Here is a 24,052-nt window from a genome sequence, read left to right as displayed (position 1 = left end):
TGACCAAGACAGTTTTCTATCCAGTAGAATACCAAGGAACTTTGACTTTTCAGCAAGGTCAACAGTAAGGCAGTCTGTTGGTTCTGTGTCATTCCTTGAATTACCATTTTTACAAGAGAATTTAATTATTGTTGTTTTATTTTTATTAGTTAAAAGGTTCAAGTTACTTAGTCTTTCGTTGACTTTGTTTGTTGCTAGGGATAATTGATCAAAAACATTACTTCTATTGCTACTAGCTATCGTTAGATTAATATCATCTGCAAAAATACAAAATTTGTTATTTAATGTTAGATTTGAAAGACATTCTGGTAACTTTCCTAAATACACAAGGAATAGGAATGGTCCCAGGACTGATCCCTGGGGAACAGAATATTTAATTAATCTAGTTTTTGACTTTATTTTAAATAATTTATTGCCATTGAGGTGTTTAGTTTCCACATATTGCCTTCGACCTATTAGATATGATTTTAATAAAGCTAAATCTTTGCCAATTATTCCATTAGTAGTTAGTTTTTCTAGTAAAATAGAATGGGATACACTATCAAACGCTTTAGTCAGATCTAGAAATGCAGAAACAGTATGGTCACCTTTGTCTAATTTATCCACAATATGTTCAACAAAAGCTATGACTGCAGTAATAGTTGATTTATTTAGTCTAAAACCATGCTGTTCCGAATCTAATAAGCTATTTTTTTCAAAATAATCAGTTAGTTGCATCAACATACACTTTTCAAAAAACTTTGATAATGATGGTAGGATTGAAATAGGTCTGTAGTTGGCAGGATCCTTCTTGTCGCCCTTTTTAAATATTGGAATAATTTTTGAGATTTTTAATTCTGTGGGAAATACTCCAGATATCAAAGAAGCATTTATAACATGCAGTAAAGGCTTAAGAATTGCTCTTTTTGAAGCCTTAATGACTTTTGTTGGGATGTCATCATATCCAGATGACCACTTGTTCTTTACTGAATTAATTATTTTATCTAACTGTTCCTCAGATATAGTGTGAAACTTAAATCTAGACTTATCAGCAATAACAGCATTGGACTGCTTGGGGCTATCCCCAAAGGAATCTTTATTAGTCAAATTTGGAATTATTGTGCTGACAACTAAGTCAGCATAGTAATCATTCATTATGTTGACAACTTCCACAGGGTCAGTAACGGAATTTCCATTATGTTTTAAAATAATCTGGGATGGTAAATTAGCAGAATTTCTTCCAAGTTCAGTGTTGATTAAATTCCAAGTAGTTTTTGCTACATTTTCAGATAAAGTGATTTTATTGTGAAAGTATCGTTTCTTTTTTTCAATTATGAGTTTTTTTTACCTTCTTTTTTGCTGCTTTATGTTCAATTTAAATGTCACATTTTTATTTTTCCTTTTGTTTTTACAAGCGTTTAATAAGTTTTGCCTTTCTTCTTTGATCTCTCTATCTATCCAATTCTTAAATCCGTGTTTTGTACGAACATTAGTCACAGGAAAATTCTTATCAAAGTAAAACCTTAGAATATTATAAAAAAATGTAAATTTTTTATCAATAGGGGTTTGGTAAAGTTGTGTCCAGTTCTCAAATTCTAAATCTTTTATAAAACTATTAATATTATTTTTGCTAAAAATCCTTTTTGATTCCAATAATATTTTAGGATTATTGGATTTTTCTTTACTCATAGTATTTATTGTGAGCAATTGCCCATCATGATCTGAGAGTGCAGTTACTAAACACAGCACTTTAATATAGGCTTTGTCAATGTTAGTAATAAAGTTATCTATTGCTGTTTCACTTGTATCTGTAACTCTAGTTGGTATGTTTACTGTATAGTACATGTTGTGCAACTTTAATAAATTAACAAAATCTATTTTTCTGTTATCTTCAGACAAAATATCTATATTAAAATCACCTCCAACACAAATACTATTATTAATATCTCCTAAGCAATGTAAAAGTTTATTTAAATGTTCTAAAAAACTATCAATATTCCTAGATGGGGTTCTGTAAATACCAGCTAAAATAAATTTTACATTATTTGTTTTTACTTCTATTGAACATGATTCAAAAACTTTATCAATATTTAATTCGTCTATGCATTTACTGGTAATTTTTTTGCATTTAATCACATTTGAGACCATTATCATAACCCCACCTCCTTGGTTATTATTCCTAACATAATAACTAACTGTTTTATAGCCACTAAGTACAAAACGATTTATCTCATCTATTGTCAATTTGTGTTCTGTCAAGATTATAATATCAGGTTTTAAATCATCAATAGTAATTTTTAATGAATCTATTCTGCTAGATGAACACTGTATGTTTTGGTGGAAAACTGTAATTTTAGATGCTGGATTGTTGGTGGTGTTAGTTATTTTAAATCTTTTGTTACAATCCTGCTTCTTAAAAAATAATTCTTACTATGAACATCATTATCCCCGATCAAAACATCAAGCTCTGCATTACGTGTAGGCGCAACACTCACTTCACCTTCACTGAGCACAGCACTTGTTGTTGATGTGTGTGCAGGCGTAGGTGCATCTCTCTGTGTGGATTTCTGGTCAGCCTGTGTTGATTGTTTAATCACCTCGCTGTACTGCAGTTCACCTGGTACCACTGGAGGGCTGGCTTGATTGGGACAGGGGATGCTCGTCAGATCATCAGTGGTTGTTGTGGTGGCGTCATCAGAAGCATTTGCTGTGCCACTAGCTTTTGCAGCAATATTAGTATTGGTATCAGCAGAGCCACCTCTAATGATGTTGGCAGGAGTGCTAGTCGTAGCAATGCAGCTGGTGCTTGGTGGCAGCTGTGAATTCCCTGTGTTTTGTGTCTGGTCAGGCCACCCGCGCCAGGGCGAGGAATCAGACATCAATGAGTCACTGGCATTGAAGCAAGGAGTGGCAGGAATGACCTTTGCTGATGGCTTTAAAGATTTCTTGAGTATTTCAGCTTTAAGTGATTCTTCAAGCTGGATTTTAAAATTATGTCCGTTTCTCAAACATCTTCTTGAGTTTTCATTGTATGTAACAATGATAACTGCAGCATTAGTCTTCTTTTGGAACGATATGATACTAGATACAAAAGTTTTTATTTCCACATTGTCCCTTATGCATCCAATAGGGGAACAGTATAAAGTATCGTAGTTCCTGCTTTTAAAATCTATAGTGAGCTCTTGGAAAGCTTTCACATAGTCAATTAGTTTTGGTTTGTCATAGTACTTGAGCTTGGTTATTAGGCTGTATATCCCAGGTCCGTTATTAGCTTGTTGGTGTGCTAGGTGGCTGGCAACACAATCCCAAACTGTAGGCTTCCCAAATTGGTTCTTAAATTTAACGGCAACTCCAGCAGTCATTTGCCTGTCGTGACCAAAATCACCTGATATACTGTGGGCAAAAGCTACTTTCTTCTTATTACAGTTGTTCTTCAGTGTAGTTGCCATGTCTTGATCAATTACTGTTATTATACTGCTAGGCTTAAAGGGTGTTTTATCTGGCTCTGGCAATATTTTTTTATCAAAAATGAGATTGCACACTTTTCTAGCTACGATTTTTTTCCCCTTTTTGTTAATATGGTAACCTTGTCGTGTATGATAAAATTTTTCCAAGAGATGCAAGTCCAATAGCTTTGTATGAGAATTTGTATGTACCAATGCTCTAATCTTGTTATTTATTTCTGAAATTGTATTATGCTGCACCTTATAATTGTGTAGGTCATATCGGTAGAGTATTGTGGTTATTATAAGATTTGTGTTTTTTTAAATTGACAATTAGACTCTCTAGATTTTTTATTATTGAATCTGAAGTTTCGTTAAGGTCTTTCATTGTGTGGTGAAGCTTCACATTGTTTGATCCCCCAATCAAACAAATCCAGTCATTTTCTGTATATGACTTCAAATGTGACATAGTTTTAGTTTTGTTCACCACATATTCAAACGAAGCTCCAGGTGTTATGTGTCCAAACACATTAAAAGTCTCATTGGTGAGACTGGTCACATGGCTAGCCAGATCTCTCCCCTGACTATCAGCCACAATTGTTAAATTATGTTTTTTTGTCTTGCTTGTCAATTTGATGTTATCTGGCTTGACTACTTTTGCAGGCTTGGGTTGTTTTTTATTTGGAATTTTTATATTAGTAGATGTACTCAGTTCGGTCGCTGCTGATAGTGTGGGGGGGTTAAGGTCTGATTGAGTGCTTAATATTTCAAAGGGGTTTTTGGATACAATAACCTCATTTTGCTGAATGTCACTGCTCGTATCACAATGTGTAGGCGTGAAAGGTTTTCGTCCTCTTGGGGTAACTGTTGTCCATGGGGTTTTACTCTCTTGGGAGGTAGACTCTTTGCTAGCAACAAGTTTCTCAGTATTGCAACTAAGTTTGTTGTCCAAAGGCTGTAAGGTTTGTGCTACATTGTTATTGCAAACTGTTTCACTTATTAGTGTAGGTTTAAGTGCTGTCAGTATCTTGGGGTATTTATGGGATTTGTCAAGCATGAAATTCATGAAAAAATCACTGCTCATTGCAAAGTGATTACTCAGTACATAGGCTATATGGGATCGTTTGGAAACTATGTCTGATTCAGTGAGTACAACATTTTGGAGGAAGTCTAAGTTGATAGTTTCCTGAGTTACGATGTCATGCACAATAGACTCTATAAGCCAGCAAACAAAAACACCACAGTCCCATGTATTTGACTGCTGAGGTCCATGCATTTCAATAAATTCGTAGTTCAATGCATTTTCTCCAATGTAACCTGAGATTTTATCTGCTACTTTCTTTGCAGATTCTAAATTATAACTTTTGCTGGAGTCAAAATAGTGATATTTATTTACTATTTTATTGTAAATAAGAAGGCTCCAGTGTGAACCACTAGTGTTGTATTCTGAGGTAGTTACTTGATCAGAATCATTGATTACCATGATTAATATTTTCATTTTACTAATATGCAAGGGCTCAAGCAAATAATGAAAATCTTGACAGTTTTTAACACCATTAAGGATTAGTGGATTTATTATGGTACAGTCCTTTTTGTAAAGGAATTTGTCATCCAACAGTTGTAAATATGGCTGGAGAGAAATGTCAGACAGCCACTTTTTACCAAGCAACTCCTCTCGAATCCGGTCTTGGCTATTCAAAACATTGTCATTGTTTATAGTGATTACATAAGAATCCAAAGTTTGCATGGTTAAGCTACTTGTTAAATTGTCAAAACTAAAGGATGTATTTGTTGCTTTAGATGTGTCAGAAGGTGCGGGGCTTAGATCAGTATTAGAAGTTTGACTGTCATCTGAACTTATATCTGTCGGAAGTTTTTTGTAGAAAAATTAAAATGTTCTATTTTCAGTTCCAGTTTATTTTCGGTAATGTACTTAGTCAACTCTTTTTTGGATCGAAAAACTTTTCCTTTTGGCGACACCACATGAATATCTATTTTTCCTTTGGATAATCCTGCTTTTCTCAAAACTTCTTTTCTTTGCCATCCTTTAGGAACGCTACTCCCATCCAAACAAATCATTTCATAAGTAGGTTGTATCATAGATAAATCATACTCCCTTAGTAGATTTGTCATCTTATGGAACAGCTGAAGCCAATTTTATTGTTTGTTCTGTACGTCCAACTGTAGAGGTTATGTTTTGTTTACAATTTGTTTCTTGTTATTTCAGTCATTTAAAACCTCATTTAATCATATAAAACGATTTAATCATAAAGAATAACTGGTCCCCTAGTTATATAACCAAATAGTAAAGCACAAATCATAAAAATAACCCTAAAATAATAGAAACAAAATGTGGTCTACCCCAGCGATCAGTGTGGACGTACATGAACTAGACATGAAAAACAAGCTTCAAAATTTACAATGGGATGAGGAGTCTACTTGTGTTGCTTAGTCTATGGTTGTATGTCTTTCAAAACAATTAAGAAATTGATATTTTATTTTAAGAGGAAAAATGCAAGTAATATTCTTGCATCTGATTGTTTTAACAATTTTATTTATTTAATAAATTATTATATATATATATTTTTTTTGTATATTTGTATAAAACAAATCAATTTAATGTGTAAACTTAAAAGTTCAATTTACAGTGCAGATTACAAGTAGTTGCTGAGATATTGTCAGTAAAGCGTAAAGGTAAACAAACTTGCAAGTAATTAGACGGAACTGAACCTTGTCCTTGTCAGAGATAAGCAGTGCCGGCTGTGCCGTTCTCAATATCCTTGTGACCAGTCTTATCATGAGGGATTACCTCATCGGTCAGAATTTATCAATGTTCCAAATAGTTTAGTGTAATCACTCACCCTATTTATAACTTTTCTGTAAGAAGGTATGTAATAATATACTCTTAACACTTTTTTCTTGAGAAAAACACTGTGTAGAGATACAAAACAGACTTTATTAAGGAGCAAAATCACAGATTACTGATACTGTCAGCCATCTTGGATATATATTGGATATATATAGAATTGTACCCCCTGTCAGTCTAGTCCTTCTTCTAAAGACCGGAATTGTAACCCCTGGTGACAGTAGAAGATGTACGCCCTGGAAGTGTACCCCCCTGGATTTGTACCCTCCCACCATTTGACTGTGATTAATAAGTGTCTGGCATCGAAAATAAATTATAATATAATATGCGTTAAAATCCAAGCTTAGAATAGACTTGAAAACACAAAACCTTTATTAATTTGACCACTTGGACTTTTATATAATGTACTAACAATATTTTCTATTGTAATTATTTTTGTCTTTGTTTGCTTTTATTAAAACTTATAGTAAAATTTGTCACTTAACATGTGATTTTAAGCTTTTTCACTGCGTACGGATTAAGTGTAGAGCTGAATTTATATTGTAAAAATTATGTAAAAGGCTGCTTTACGGTAATCATTAAAAAATTCAATAATTAATTATTACTATAAAATAAAATGGACTCCATATTTAGTATTAGTCGTACCAACAATATACTACATTCGCGAGAGACACAGGCAAAACACCATTCATTGGATCCGTAACATTGTATTTTTTATTGTTATATTTTTATCTATTAGATTGTATAACATTAAAAAGGCCTACTTACGATGTTTGGAAATTGACTTCAGGCTTTGTCTTGTGCATTTTCGAAGGCTAAAGGTTAAATTTTAAATTTATGGAAGGTTAAAACTCAAATTTTATGAAAAGGTTTTAAGTTATTGGATAACAGAATTATAAAACAAACTAGGCAATAATGTAAACCAGTTGATCATGGTTTAAGAAAATGAATAAAATATCCATATGATCCGGGGCGAAGTAAAGTGGTGAAGCCAAATGTTTGGACAATCTCTTCACAATCATATTTCCTTAGTACAACCACTATTTTCTTTACAGGATTAAAATCAAACATATGTAACTTTAGAGGGCATTTGATACTATTTCATTTTAATAATACCAATTAAGTTTATTGAAAGATGTAACTACAACAGGGGGGGGGTACAACTCCAGCCTGTACACAAGCCAAGCTACCTGTCCAAGAGGGGGGTAAAATTCCGGGGGGTACAATTCCATCCCGTACAGAAATAATTTGATGTTGGCAGGGGGTACAATTCCAGGGGGGTACAATTCGGGGTCGTACATCTCCTGCTCTTTTAGCGAATTCTCAAATAGGAAATAAGCTATTACCGTACCGGTAGGTCTAATGGTAAGACTCGGGACCGATTATGTGGGGGATTTATGTTGTGTTTATTACCAGGAAAAGCTAAGCTGAAGTCGGTTCATAAAATTTAGGCGGGTTAAGGGGATGGTTTCCTGGGTTACCCCTCCACTTTTTTTAGCTCAATTCATAAATCAGCTGTTGGCTGTTGTTTCAAAATTACGGTGAGATGGATGGGGTGGATTTTTTTTCCGCTTTCCTCCAAACCGCCTAAATTTTATGAAAAGAGTATAACGAGAATTACATTCCACATTAAGGTCACAGCAATTAATTGCAGAACACATGTTGCTTTCTACGGCTAATTGTTAAAACTGCGAGGATAATAGATGATAACTCCTGACCAGTTTTACAATTCATTTTTCTACTTTACGTCTAACTATGAAAACTCTCCTAGTTTTTCTTCTTCTTTCCATTAATGTCGCCTTCGCTTGTGATTCTGATGGAGGCTTTGGGGCATGGCTTGACCGCTATTTTTTCTGGCTCAACCCGTTCTGGTGGTCAAGTTCTTTGAAAGATAGCAATCCTGGAACAGTAAGTGATTTTAAACCATTCTTACCCACTTCTCACTAATATAAAATATGTGATGCTAATTGTAAATTCTTACTTTTCTAAATTGATTTTTTACTTGGTAAAATTTCATGAACAACCAGCTTGCAGTAAAATTTTCAATTGCAAAATGGTTTTTTCCTCTCTAGTGTATACGCCAGTGGCATTTTTGTATGAAGTAAAGTCAGACGTTTTGAAGGGAAAGTGGTCCAAACGCATTAAATGTTTTGTGAACAGCCAGGAATTGAGCACATCCCTCCCGCACCTAAGTCCGAGATGCTAAGCAAGCACTAGCTACACACCCCTAGCCCCTCCAAATTTGTGTTCGGAGCATGGAATGAAATTATGCGTACAAGTTTACAATGAATTAATTCTTTCACAAGTCTTTGAGTGTTTATAATTAAGAAACTCAATACAAATTTATCAAGTGTTACTCTTGTGAAATAATTTGTAACTTCACAACTTTTAGCTTGTTGTAATATTTTTGTATTGGCTACATTCATCCAGCATGAAAAAATTTGAATCTTATTAACATGTCACTGTCACATATACATTGCTAAACATCAGCAATTAATTGTATATATTTCTTTGAAAAATAGATTCAAATAAATTGAATTTAGTACACAGTACAGGAAAAACACTTTTAGACCAAATGTAAAAAAAACCAATAGAAAACGTTAAAAAAAGTTATAGCGTTATATTTGTAGCATCAATCTTAATTAGACTAATGGACATTTTGCTATAATTAGGATGAGAAATGATATAATTTATTTTAGTTCCTGTTTAATTAGTGTTACATGGACTTAATTTAAACGTACATTGATCTGTCCACAAACAAGTTTTCATCTATTTTTATCTCCCTGCGACCAATGGTTTTTTGTTTTATTCTCTTGTCCTAAGACGCTAGGCACGAGCCTGGGATTGTTTTTCACATTACTTCAGGCTAGACTTGGGATTGCGGCATTATCACTTAGATATAATCCATTGGTGATTTGGCGGGATTTGAACCCGGGACCTCAGGGACTTCAGCTCGCTCACCCCTGTACACAACAATGACAATTGGAATTGGATAGAAATAAATACTTTCAATAGCAAACAAATCTAAATTAAAGTGAAAAGTAATGAAGATAATTTACGCTGATCTGTAGAATGTCATAAAAATGTGTAGATACCAAACAGGCAATAATTTGTGGCATCTAGATTCACTCTGTTGTTTATGATTTGAGAGGCGTAAGCTGAAGTGCTATTTATACAATCCGGACATGAAATTTAAAAAGATTTTAATAGATCAAAATTGACTGTAGCTAGCAATATAAAGAAAGAAAAGTGCCACACAGCTATAAAACTATTTCACCTATACAGTTGACAATAAACTTTTTTTTTGTAAAGTGATAAATGATTTCAGAAAAATTGGATTGTAGACTATCACATAATAAATGAAGGCGTTTTCTACAAAACACTAATCCTCCGTTAATAATGAACGGATTTTTACAAAATGATGTGTCAAAATTAAGTATTAGTTGTGTAGACCAATTCTTTCACCAATTTCTGTCATAAGGCCATCAAAATCCCAATGTATTTCTTAGAATGAAAAGATTGTGTTTTCTTAAATAGACAAATAATTTGTATTTTACAGCTGTTCATAGTAAACATGATACACACAAGAGCGTTCGTTTTCAGTTTCGATAACTGGAGTGGAGTGATTGATTACATTATCTTTGAGTTGACTCTTTTAGGTCATAGGAAATTATGACTGTTAGTTGTTTTGAAATAATGCCTGTAATACTTTGCAATTTTGCTTGAATTCAAGCAACAGGTGCACTAGTAAAAAATATTGCTTGTAACTGTTAAAAATCATGACCTATTTTTGAAACAAATTCACAGCTGTTTTGTATGATTTTGAGATTTAAGCAAGATAATGTTGTGCAAAAAATGGTTTGCAATCATTAGAATATTAACGAAATAATTGTATATTTATTAATATTGATCATTTATTGTTTTTCCAGTCGGGGAATGACTTGCAGTCGGAAATAATGGCTTCTGAGATAGGAAATGTGTCTTAAGATTAAGTCATTGGTCCAGCATGCATGATCTGCGTAGGCCTTCTCCAAAACTGTAGAACTACTTCAAATATTGCATAACTTTTAAAAACTGAACCAATAAAATTATTGGACATATGCTTGAATAAATGATTACCCTACATTAGAGTATAAGTACCCTACCGAATAGTTTAAGACTTTATTTAATATGTTTGCTACCAATTGGGGCATTTTATATGCACTGGTAGGGCGATCAAAATAGACTGACACAAATATTGAACGTTGAGAGACTAGAGGTAGTAAATTGGTCAGTAATATATACCCTATAGGGTATATATTCAATGGTAACTCAGACCAGAAATAAAAAAAATGTTATAAACAATTAATATACAATATTCTTGCTTCCAACACTGTTAACTTACTTCTACCATATGCTTCTACACACAAGTCAAACAAATATAGTGTAAATATGCGTAGCGTACAAAAATATAACTAAACTAATATGATATATCAAAATCATAAAAATTGTATGTGTTTCACAATAGTGAAAGTGGGTCAAAACAAGCAATTTAACATGTAAATAGTTATTTGTGCAACTAGTGAGAAAAGTGAGCAATTGACTCACTCGAGAGAAATCCTTACTCACGAGCCGTAGGCGAATGAGGAATGGTTTCTCGAGTGAGGCAATTGTACTTTGAACTCGAGTTGCACATTATACTTTTCCTACAGTTACCATAAAACAAATAAATTGGTGAAGAAACATAACCTATTTTTGCACAGAAGTGAACTTTTAATATAACATTAAATGTGAAGTGACAAATACAACAGTACAACAGCTGACCAGCTGATTTACAGCCAGTGCTGCCAACGTATTTCGCGCGCAATTGCCTGCATGTTACGCGCTCACTATTTCGTGCATTCACCTTGCAAATCTGGAGTGAGACAAAGTAATTAGAGTGAGACAATGTTAGCATTGTCTCACTGATGAGCGAATTGGCCACTTTGCTTTCTCAAATCAGTGAGAGAACATGTACATTGTTAGGTAACTGTAGGAAAAATATATATTGTAAAAATATCTTTCACAAATTTTCTGTCCTATCCAGAAATAATTTTGCTGTTCAATTTTATCGAGAAAGTAAAAACTGTTTTGTAATAGTTCTCTGTAGAAGGTAGAAATAATCAATTAAAGGTTACAATAATTCCAATTCCAGGTTCTAGTCCAATCATCGTCAAACCATCACCTTTTTTTGCCGTCTTGTTATTGTTAAGTTTCCTTTTATAATTTATATTTGCACTGTTAAATTTTCAATTCATATTCGATAACCTTTCATCTCGATTCATGTTCCTCTCAATGTTGTTACATTCACCATAATAGCACTTAGTCATAATTAATTATTGTCACACTCTCATTGTTCATACCTGTTATTGTTAAGGGTTTATATTTTATTGCACTGTTAAATCTTCAAATTTTTGATGTTTTCCTTTTTGATCCTGAATTTAGCGAAGCAGGCTGATAATGTTAGTTCAATTTCAAGACCATATTGCATGTTTATTTTTTTTTCTTGTTTGCCAATGTTGTATGTTCATAGTATATATATATATTTGTCATATTTCATTACTCAGTTGCGAATCATTAGCATGTATTCATAAAGCATGACCAAAAAGCAAGATGTAAAACTTACTGCATGTTAATAGTATTAATTAATCCACAAATTGTTATGCATGTAATTGATTGTAAAAATGGCGATTTTGCAGTAAACAAATAAATAAAATTAAAATCAAATAAAATTAATCCATCATGCGCTCCAGTATGATACCTAGTATGATACCAGTATGATACCTATACAGTGCATATTTTTTTACGTCTACCCTCTGTAGTGTATTCCAACTTAGGTTGGGCGTTTGTGTATTGTTAGTTGTAATGTGTTAGTTAAGTTTTTTTCACCTGAGGACGGGATCAGATTCCAGATCCCGAAATGTTGTGTATTGTTTTTTACATTCGTGATGGAAAATGTCCGCAATAAACTTTTGAACAACATACCTAGTGTATTACGATTTTACAGGATAACACGGCAGATTAAATTATGTAGCTTTTTATTTAATAAAAGTAGCTTGAGTTAATACAAGGTTACATCTGATAAAATAAATATAATGGCAAAAGGCACAACCAATATATTTTATTTATGAACATAAAAATGTACAGAACGTGTATAATACAAAGCAAATAATTTACAAAGCTTTGTGATCATAGGAGTGGCAGTCTTGAGGTAACAATAATATACAAGTGAACATTTTAAAATCAGCTAGCTTAAAATCACAGGTAAACCAACACGATAACATTATTAAAATATAAACAAACACACACAAACAATAACACTGCCATTTTAAGAGTTAAAAGATACAAATTTTATTCATAAAGCACCCAAGTTGTGGTAGAAAGATATTTTTAAATCTTAAGGAAACAGCTTAAGGATATTTTTAGTGTATAGTATAAACTGTACAATTTGATTAAAAAGTGATAACAACAAGTTCATGTAAAATGAATAAAATAACAATAATGGTAACAAACGTTCAGCATTATAGATAGCATAATTCACACTTACATTATGATTGGAATGTATCATACAAATCTTGAATGATTTGAAATATATTTTTATAGGCACATCACAAAATAAAAAGGTTTAGCAATAAAATAGTTTTAGTATAAGCTGAAAAAATAATACAACATAATCCACAGTAATAAAAAATAAAATACTTCTTAACAAATATGAAACTAGGACAGAGTATTGGAAAGATGACTTTATACTAAAATGGCATCCATAAGAGGACAGGATTATATATTTATAATATAAAAACACTTCAGAGTATTCATGTTCTTAAAAACCAAACATCCTTGAGAAACGTACAAGTTTTGCACTATGAAATTAACTAAGTTAGCCTCAATTCATTGTCTATTTATATTATGAATTATGTACAGGAATTTCAATCATTATCTTACTCTAAAACTTATTATTTAAGATGAAAACCAACATTTTAACAATCAATGCCATTTGGAGATCCTACAAAATAACTAACATTAAAACGATAACAACAGATAAATGATTAAAAGTTTATGATTTAAATGTTCCTAGTTGTGTTGGAACAGGTTACACATTCTAATCAATTGCTTCATAAAAAAACAAATTTTAAAATTTAAAGGGCTGTCGGGTTGTTACCTTTGAACAAAATAATAAAATTAAGGTTCAGATTATAAAAGACAAAATAAGATATTATATGTTTTTTGCACTCACATGTTAAAACTAAAAAAAAAATACATGAGGACTAGTATTAAAACTCTAACACCTAAAGAGTAAAAAGTTAGCCGTGTTTAGAACCTTTTGATGCAGAGCTATTTTGAACAGTTGGATTGTATAACCAATCTAGTACAAGGATCAACTATTCAAGTTTTAGGATAGAAAACAGTTTGACTGGCTACTACCAACTTGTTATCATTAGTGGGAGAATTAACTAGATTAAATATGTAGTGATCAAGTTATATGAAACTTATAAAGAAACTTAACCTAAACATGTTACTTATAAAGTTTAAGAGTGGTTTAAATACCTTTTGAGGGTTCTCTTTAATATATTGTAGGGGAATTTCCTTTTAACCTGGGTTTCCCTACATTAAAATCAGTTGGAAAACGTAAAGTAGGAAACAAAAATCCCTTTGTACAAGATCGATAAATTCAATACATCCTTGCTAGTTCATAATGTTGGTTTAAGAATATTAGCAGTCTGACAGCCCGGAATGCTTCACAATTGCACTAATCGAAATGCTGGAATGCGGTAAAATTTTATATCACAGTCACGTTTGAAACATAGGAATTAGCTTGGTATTAACTTGATTTAAGCGCTAGAGTTATTAAATAGAGAACTATTAGGCACAACCATTCCAATGAGTTGTTGGAAGTCAATCTCCCACCTCGTCCGCAAAGCTTGATGTCTTCCTCCTGGGAAAAAGAAAGATCAATTTAAAAATGTTACCTGGATTTATTTTTAATAAAAATATTTTTCTTTTGCTAAAGTGAAAACAGCTGTATTGTTACATTTTACGCAGGACTCAAAAAGGAATATTTCATAACTAGGGTACAAAAAGTCCCTTTTCTATAGAAGCTCAAGTTTTACGAGGCAAAGCCGAGGTTGGATAATAAGGGAGAGTCAAAAAAGACACTTCTGGCCAGTGTTATTAATAGCTATATTTTGTCATAAATACTTAGGTACTGCCATTATCTAAGCCAACTAAATCACTAAACCGTTGTGGGGTTTTACGTTTTACCTTCATAAATTAGCTCCCATATTTATTTTTGTCTCGTTTTGCTGTCTTAAAAAAAACCTGATACTTGATAAAAAACTTATACCCTTATCTAGAAGCAAAATGTATTCTTCGGCCAACACATTTAAAAAAATATTCAAATTCATAAAATTTGGCTTAATATCAAAGAGTGATGATGAATGTTTTTCATTGATATTCAGTGCACAACAAAACGTTGAGATTATTAGAAGGATGTAAAAGTTGTTATAATCGATAACATTATATATATTGATGTGATTATTTAACGATTGAAAGATTTTATCAATGAACTATCCATTCAGTACAGTAGTTAATGTAAAATATACAATGTGTCACAATAAAAAAAAAACATTTTTATAACTATGCAATAACATTTTAACACCTGTGATTATTCAGAAAAATGAACAGCTGGTGTCCTCGACTCATTTTTTTCTTTAGGGAGAAAAACAGCTACTTTAAACCGGCAACATATTTATTGAAAACATTGGTTTTTGCATCAGTATGACAATCGGTTTTAGCGAATTTCCCTATAGGGAAGTAGCTATTACCGTAGGTCTCATGGTAAGACTTAGGCCCGGGACCGATTTACTTTTTCATTTTAATGTCCCCAGAGGCCAAAAACACCATTCGTTCAAATTTTTATATATGTATATATATATATATATATATATATATATATAGATTTATATATATATATATGTGTCCGTGAACACGATAACTTGAGTATTATTTATCCGATTTTGATGAAATTTGGTTTGAAGGTGTAAGGCGGGATAAACTTGAATGAGTTCGCGATCCAGCATGATCGGTCCATGGGAACAGGGTTTTATGGGGGGTTTTATGGGGTAAAAATTGGTTTTTCTCACTTTTTACCCTCAAAACACAAAATTTCCCAATTTTTCTCTAAACCTTCTTAAAGAGCTTAAAAAAACAAACAATTCAGTATATCAAAGTGTTTTTGTACGGTTATTGGTTACGGAGAAAACTAAAAAAATGGTAAATTTAAAATTCCCATGTTATTCTTATGGAGAATATTGTAAAATGTTGTAGTTTGCTTGTTTATGGATATATTTTGATCAAACTTGGCAAATTTATTTATTTTATAGTAAGCTATCAATATTTGACTAAAAACACACTACTTTATTAGTTTCCTTGTAGCAGCAAACCTAGGTACTCGTTAAACCTAATGTTATTTAAATAGATCAATTGAAAATCTATTCTGCCAAATGGAAATTCGCTTAGACGGCAGGTTTGCTGCGGCGGGGGTATTTTTATTCTTAAGGTAAAAAGCAGTCCTCGATTTGTAAAAAATTGAGGTTCCGGAACTGAAACTTATTTTACCCCACACTACAATGTTTTAACAAACTTCCACCGCAAGGATTTAGTCTAGAAAACAGCTGCAGCCAGCTTAATCAAATGGGGTTTTATTACGTATTATTGTACTGTAACTGATTATATTTGGCTATGAGTGGTTATAAACAAAAACATAACCATTCTTATTGGTTATGAGTAGTTATTGTTGTTCCTTTAGTCGGTGGGTTTATATAAGGATTTTTTAATGTTAAGTTAGCTTAGAGTAGTAGGCTATGGCGTAAAATATCGTAAGTCACTCGTCCAAAATGTGTTTACCAGACTCGTATGGTAGTCCCTCGCTCGACTTCGTCTCGCACGGGAACGACCACATTAGTCCTGTAAACACCTATTTTCAGGACTAGTAATATAATATACTATAATGTGATTAGTACCTATAATCTCTACTGACTATCTGAGGACTGCCTATTTCGGACTCTTTCAGTCTCATATTGCTTATGGTCTCATACTTTGGGGACACTCTGCAAATGTCTCAGATGCCCTGATTCTTCAAAAAAAATTAATTAGAACCATTTGTCAAGCCAGGCCTGGAGATCATAGTAGATGTCTTTTCAAACAATTGAAGATTCCTACAATTATTAACTTGTATATTTATCATGTATTAATATTCACAAAAACAAATCTAAATTCTTTTTTTATTAGACGTGAGGTACACAATCACAATACCAGGAATAAAAACAAACTTGAAATCCTGCAACATAGGTTAACAAAGTTTGGAAATTCTTACATGGTAAATTGTGTTAAATTTTTTAATAAGCTTCCCGATAATGCTCACACCACTCCTCTTAAAGGCTTCAATACCAAGATGTATCAATGGCTTCTAGACAATCCATTCTTTACTATTAATGAGTTTATGGCCACCAACATAGATAATATATTTTAAGTTTTCAAATTAATGATAAGCATTAACTTTTGTTTGTTTGGATGAGGTTTACCAATTTTATTAATTTAATGTTTATGAAGCTGTTGTTTGGGTACTAGGCTGGAGTTGCAACTTTAGTTTTAATTTAAATATATTTAGATATTATTGATGATTATTATCGATATTATTGATATTATTTGATGTTATTGACTGTATATATTTATGTTGACCATGCCCATCTCATGTAAAAATGATCAACGGCAATAAATATCTTATGTCTTATGTCTTATTTATGCCAATATTTTTATCTTTTTGATAGTACCGGAATGCCAAACTGCCACATTCCAGCACAAATCGAGCACTGGTAAAAAGTATGAACTGGCGTTAAAGTTGTCATCAGCTCTACAACTTGTTCATTGTTTTTCACTTTGGCTTTGTAAAATTTGTACCGTAGTTGATATTTTCATTGTTGGCGAGTATCCAACATAGGTATTCATAATTATAGTCAATCTACTATTCACTAGCTCGATCGTAACAAACCACATGTTTAAATACTTCAGTAACAACTGTTCTTTTTTAATAGTTGAACAAGAGGGAAGCCATTTTGGAAGCTCACTTATAAAGGTCAATAAATAACATGTACAATTTTCTTTTCTGACTTGGTTAGCAAAAGGAATAGTTAATTATAACAAAAAAAATAGTTCAATTTGGGACGAAAGTGACATTTTTACATGCTAATTTTTATCTGTTAAACTTTTGAGTCAACTAAGGATCACTTTAGGCCTTAGAGATTAAATACACTGTTTCATTATAATAGTACCAGGAGACCGAGCTTTGCTCGGATTGAATTAAACATTCAATTTATTGGATAAGTTATTTAGCTAAAAATACGGTAATCAATGTGAACACATTTTTTATAATTCAAAGAAAACATTTTATTTAATACACCATTATAAATACGCTAGCAGAGTACCCGTCCTTCCTACGGGGTTGGTGTAAGTATAAAATGCTTATTGCAGTTATACTTGGCTTTGCGTTTGGAATGGGAGAGGACACGGTTTAAGAAAATTTGATTCTTTTAATTTACGGTATGCTATAATATAGCATATCTACCATAGCCATAATGTTCTACCACTACACCTAAACAATAAAAAAAGTAAATGTCTCATTGTATATCACAGCTTTTTGTTGCTAGTTGGTTCAAATTAGCTGTTTTCCATTGTCATCCAATGCAAAAAAAATAATAGTGCTGCACCCTATAAACCTTATAACTTTAAAACTTCTTGATGCAATTTAATATCATAGAACCAACTTGTGTAGTTGAAACAGCTGACAAAATTCTTTCATTCCTTATGTGAATACTCAGGTAATGTTAACTTGGGAAACTCCAAAGCCAATGGGGTGGAGCCAGAAAGGATTTTTGAGATAAGAATATGTCTATATGTTAATCGGGAATGTGAGCTATCACCATACCAATTTTCAGCCCACTCTGACCAGTAGTTAATTCGTGATAGAACTTCAAACAAACAAACAAATAAACAAACAATCAAACACACACACTTTCGCATTTATAATATTGTAAAAACTACCTCTATCAGCTGTTTTTATTAACTGCAGCTACAAAAAGGTATAGACAATAACATGGCCACTTTCAAGGGCCGTAGGACGGAAACTGGATTTTTCCCAGGCTTGTGGCCAACTTCAATCTATTTCTCGAGGCCAAATACCCCATGATATAAAAAAAAATTGAAAATCCTTGGTCGAAAATAAAAGCTTGTATTACACACGCTTGTTTTAGAATATAGGATTTAATATCCCCTGCCTGTAGAATTTGGGTGTTTCAATATGATTATTGGGGCTTTAACGTTTTAAAACTTTTATTACATTAAATTTACTAATTCTCTATAAATGACACATAAAATGTCACCAGTGGGATTCGATCTGGATACCTTATGGATATTAGTCGATTACGCTAATCACTACGCCACGAACCCCGATGAATTCACTTTGTATCATTGCGGTAATGGTATTCCCTCGAGAAAAGAGAGTGACATCACGCCCCACACTCCTTCGCAAATAGGTTCTCATCGGTTCCTGACTAGCCCCCTGAGATGCTTCTCAAATATATCTAGTAGAGATTTGGCCGCACCTCAAAACCCCTCCACCTCTCTTGACCTCCTTTTACTTCCTCAGTTGTGTCTACTCTCTTCAAATCAGCCATGTCACACATGCTTCGCAGTGCGGCTGAGAGGGCTGTACAGGTTCAGAAGTCTCTGTCAGAATCTGCAAAGCTGCACCTCATGCAGTTCTGAAAGTGTTTACATATTGTCTCCTTGCTTATGGTTCAGCATCTCTAGAGAAGACATGCACCGAATGCAAGAACTCATTTTTGGGCTCAAACGGTTTGAACATGTCTCTCCATTCAGAGCTGTAGCAGGGATGACAACAGAAGAAACTGTTAGCAGGATCATGACGTGCTGCATGGTGCACAAGGCTCTTGTCGTACAGGAGCCACAGTACCTTCTTGAGAGGCTCTCCTTCCGGGAAGAGGTCTCTCAACGCAATACCCGCCATGGAAGTCTCTAGCTTTACTTTCCAATAGTGAGGCTTGAGTTTGGAATGAGGAGCTTTTGGTACTTCTGCCCAAAGCTGTACAACGACCTCCCCTCTGGCTTAAACAAATATGCCTTGCCATCTTTTATAGTTAAAATTAAGGAATTGTTCTCTCATGATTAGTTATTATTTAGGTTTTCTTGTTTCTGTTTTGTTATTGTATCTATTTATTTGTTTGTTAGTGCTAGTTATTATATGACGAGAGTTGTTCTGAACAGCAGTTATACTGAGTAACGCTTGATCAATAAAGGCATTTTTATCTATTTATCATCACTTGGCTTCACTATTTTCACCATTGCCTCCCTCTCAGTCCTCTTCCTTAAGTTTTCTTTATCACTTGCTTTGTCATCCACTCTTCTCAAAATATGCCTAATTAAATCCCTAAACATTTTAACTACCTAGTTCTAGTGTCTACAAACCTTCTCATGTTCCTTGATGCATGACGGAGGCCGCCGACGGTCCATGTTGTGTTTGAACTTGATCTTCTGGCAGTTGAGTGTTGTGCCGTTGTAATTTACCTCACTGGGGATCACGTTCATAGAGAACACAGAAGAATGAGTTGGACAGTTGGCGTTGACCACCAACAACATGAGATCACTGGAGGGGATACTCTGGACAACAAACGGACTGCAACATACACACACATTGTTAATCCCACTAACTGACACCACTGAATCTCAAGGATAGATTCATCCGGCTGGATTACTGAATGTCAAATCTCATACTTGGTAACCAATAAATTTAAGGTTCTAAAATTCCTGTTTTAAGCGAGATTAAAATAATATACGAGCTTTTCTAAACAGGAATCTTGCTATGCTATTGTGATCGTGTAACAAGGATTTCGCATCAATTGCAGGTGTGACGGCCTGGCATATTTGCCTCATTTGGTTGTAATTTGTTAACTTTGAGCTTAAGCTGATTGGCCTTACTCCCTAAACCTGGCCCGCTGGCTATCACCGAATATTTGCTAGGTTGATGTGTCAACCGTATTTAGCAATATTGAATTTTATTTAACTTCACATAAGTCTCCAAGTGAACCTTAAAACTCATATTCCAATTCATTTCATTACTTTGTAACCCTACAATAATCCTAACCAGACGTCGTGGCCTGGCCGGATATGCCTTGGAATGTGCTGAATCTGCATGCACGTGTGCCGCGATAAACAATGTTACACTTCTAGACTCGGTTCCTCGCTTCAGTTAGTTTCATTAATGACAGTTGTAATCGTTTGGCTGCAGCACCTGTCAAGCAACTGTCCACGCGTTGAATTATGGGCTGAGCGCTCAGCGTGCGCTGATTGGCTGACGATGGTCATGTGACCACGCTGACGCTTCCGCTTGGGCGATGCTGAAGCTTTAGATCGCGCCGGAATGTAGCGAATGACGGTAAGGTCCGCCGCGCGCGGCCTCGCGCCCTTTCTTTCTCTTACTCTTTCTATGAGTCCGTGTACGTTCTAAATTCAGTGTTAAAATCATTTAATATTCTGTTAGTCGCGAGTACAAAGTGTTAGTTGTATTTTCTTGTATCATCGTGTTTGTAGTTATGTAAAGTCATTATTCATTATTCGATAATTAATAAAATTAGTTGATCCCTATTCGCTTGTTTTAATGTTCGTTCTTCCTGCTCCCAACCGCTACGAAGACTAAAGAGGGCCGCTGTGACACAGGAGACGATCAATTAAGTTGTCTCTAAAATAAATATTACAAGAATTCATCTTTAAGAATCGAGGTTCTGTACTTAATTCCATGAGAGCACCCAACTTATAATATAATCACCAAATATTTAAATAATAAATTTTATAAAACAACAACGCACACTTGTGAGTGTATTTTAAGCTGAAAATGAATGCAGGTTGAGTGTACAATGGAGTGAGATACCTGTCTTGTTTTGTTACCAACTCAGATAAACTATTTCTCTAGTTAGTACCGCCATTGACTTTTGGATATTGCAGAATACATCTCATCCATACAGACCAGATGTAGCCAATTATTTGTTAAAAAAAGGATGTAAGTGAATGAGCTGTTCGGGATGTGCTTCAGTCTAAAATTCTATTTTTCCTTTTAATTTGTTCCACTGAGGTGACTTAAAATAAAACTTGCTATTAATTATCATAAGTCGTCCATTCAGTTTTGATTGGTTAAAAACTAAAGAGTTTCCAAACTCCACAGAAATTAGTAATTTAGATCAGCGTACTCAGTTTGCTTAATTTTATGTTGATGTTCATTCTAAAACTGGTGACAACTTAAACATGGCAATACCAGAGTGAGCTGGTCTAGTGAGGTTATTGGCTCAAATCGTACCAATCAGTGGATCTTATCTACGTTATGCTGCAACTCTCTAGGAAGTTATGTGAATGATGTGAAAATAGGACATCTAACACTCACGGGCTACAGACGTCCCTCTCCTTAGGTTGACCTCTAGATGCTCTCCCTCTTTCTCTCTCCCTCTCTGACTTGGCTCTCTCTCTCTCGGAAACCAGCTGGTACAGGTCTACCTCCATAGTGCAAGGTGCCGGCCGGGTACGGTTGATCATAACCTGTCAATAATAAATATATTTGTACGCTTTTAGTCAGTTGTCATATTAGTAATCTAGAAATATTAAGGTTCCATTGTCCTAGAGACAAAGAGACAAAGAGACAAAACTACAATTGGGTGATAACTGTCAAAGTTATTTATAGATGTTATCATTTTCCTTTGCTATCCAAGGCAGTAAAAAATTGAGATCCTGCATCAAATATTTTGCAACCAATTTTCTAGGAAAAGCAGTAAGACAGCATTCATTGACTACAGTAGACTCCTCTAGTTCGGCTTCGGTTGGATCGGCCGCCGGATGGTCCGGCCCGGTCTCAGGGGGACAAGTCATATCGTCACGTGCGAATGACCATCGACAGGATTCAACTTGAATGTTTAGTTTCTGGCCATAAAAGTAAACAATTCATGTCAGTTTAGTTGACGGGTGCTTCTATGGGTGGATTGTTGCATTTTACCTATACTATGTTACATAACCTCAAAAATACCAAGAACATTTTATGAATAGTTTTTCTTCAGTCAAATATGTTAAATGCAGTGTATAATTAAATATTTCGGACCATTTTTTATGCGGTAGGTTCTCCCATTATTGTTTTTGAAACACCACGGTTTATTTGATAAAAATAAATTAAGGTAAAACAAAGAAATAGCCATCGTAAGCTTCAAGGACAAGCTATCCGCTTGCACTGACAATAGTGACAATCATCTGCTCTTTACACAACTGTCAGCTGTGTGCTTGCTATCTCACAACTGTTTGTGATTGGGTGATTGGTAACCATGGCAACTTGTTGAATGTGTGGATGAAGAGAAACCAAAGAAAGAATTGAAGAACAAAGAAGAAAGAATAAGCGGTGTTTTACGTCATCCATTGTTATCTTTATCCTATTTTACGACTGTCGTTATTATCTTTAAGACTGAGTACTATGATTTTATGCAGTTTTATGACTTATCTAATGTTTTTATCGTCATTCTTATGTTCTGAAACAACATGTAGTAGTAGCCTACGCTGACTACGGCAGCAGTAGCATGCTGTACTAGACTTTCTATTGTTCTGTACTTACGTGATTTATTGCTGTACTTACAGTGTTGTGTAATTTTTGTTTTGCTTGAGTAAGCGTGATTTTAAACGTTACAGTTTTTAGATTACTGATTACTGAACCAATGTTAATGACTTAACATCACAATTGCGCAATACTATTACTTGTATTTTGATTATGTAAAATGCAAATTAATTATCACATTAACGTCCATTTTATACAGTATTAGGGGTTTTATGGGTATGTAATATGTGTTTATGCCATGTTGGATTGACCGTGGTTTTCAGTTATCCGTAGCCCCACCCCGGATAATTGAGGTTCTACTACATCCGGTTGGTCCGGTTGTTTTGTAGTTCTGCCAGTGGTCCGGTCCCGAGGTGGCCGAACTAGAGGGAGTCTACTGTAGATGCTTTAGCGTTTGAGAGTTTGGGGGATGATGTTGCTCGCATCTGAAGAATAGAGAAGCTACATCTGTTCCTCTGGGTTGTGCTAAACTACGTGACAATTTTTGTAGCTAGACCATCACACTACCACCTGCCACACAAAATACTTCTGTGGTTTGTGGGGCAATTTAGAATAAGCCTCCTTTTTCACAACAAATAAAGCGGATACATCTGTCACCTGTCCAGGAAGGGTTAAAAATCAAGTGAAAAAACATGCATTTACTGTATTACATTTTTGGAACGGTTCCTTACATAAAGGATCCCTCTGGTGAACACAATACAAAATGTACCTTGCCAAAAACATCCTTAATGTTGCTCTCGCCTGAAGGCATGGACATTGTAGGTTCTACGTCATCTCCCTCTTCCTCCTCTCCTTCTGTGATGTACTCCTCATCAGAAACTGAAAGATAAATCATCAATCACCAGATGGTTGCTGACAGCTTACAAATCAATATTTTTATTGACAAAGGCCAAACTTAAACTTTGAATTTCATCTTGTAAAGAACTCACAACCTGTACAACAACATTCAATCCACCTCTTAAGAAGTATACTTTCAATCTATACTGGCATGGGAATCTCACACTATGATAACTTTTTCAAACTTTCTTGGATTTG

At 34.0% G+C, this 24,052-nt stretch overlaps 1 protein-coding gene and 1 long non-coding RNA gene across 7 annotated transcripts in view; one reads left to right on the top strand and one right to left on the bottom strand.

Annotated features, from left to right (window-relative positions):
* The first annotated feature begins 7,932 nt into the window (after window positions 1–7,932).
* Window positions 7,933–10,390, top strand: LOC128997684 (uncharacterized). Its single transcript, XR_008491124.1, has 2 exons — window positions 7,933–8,196; window positions 10,218–10,390. It is a non-coding gene; the product is annotated as an uncharacterized LOC128997684 (long non-coding RNA).
* Window positions 10,391–13,811: 3,421 nt separating this feature from the next.
* The window catches only part of LOC128996802 (voltage-dependent calcium channel subunit alpha-2/delta-3-like), a 58,944-nt gene continuing 48,703 nt past the window's right edge, over window positions 13,812–24,052 (bottom strand). For all 6 annotated transcript variants that reach the window (XM_054422278.1, XM_054422277.1, XM_054422279.1 and 3 more), the window contains 4 exons: window positions 23,727–23,836; window positions 21,812–21,963; window positions 19,846–20,053; window positions 13,812–14,239 (listed from right to left, as the gene is read on the bottom strand). In XM_054422278.1, coding sequence (XP_054278253.1) covers window positions 14,126–14,239; window positions 19,846–20,053; window positions 21,812–21,963; window positions 23,727–23,836 — 584 coding nt within the window. In that variant the 3' untranslated portion in view covers window positions 13,812–14,125. The remainder of the gene's footprint in view (window positions 14,240–19,845; window positions 20,054–21,811; window positions 21,964–23,726; window positions 23,837–24,052) is intronic.

The sequence above is a fragment of the Macrosteles quadrilineatus genome, unplaced genomic scaffold, assembly GCF_028750875.1.
Source record: "Macrosteles quadrilineatus isolate MER2022 unplaced genomic scaffold, UCM_ALF_1.0 Scaffold_6__1_contigs__length_79288215, whole genome shotgun sequence".
Taxonomy (NCBI): domain Eukaryota; kingdom Metazoa; phylum Arthropoda; class Insecta; order Hemiptera; family Cicadellidae; genus Macrosteles; species Macrosteles quadrilineatus.
Note: the sequence above shows the minus strand (reverse complement) of the source record. Positions and strands in the feature narration are given on the sequence as shown.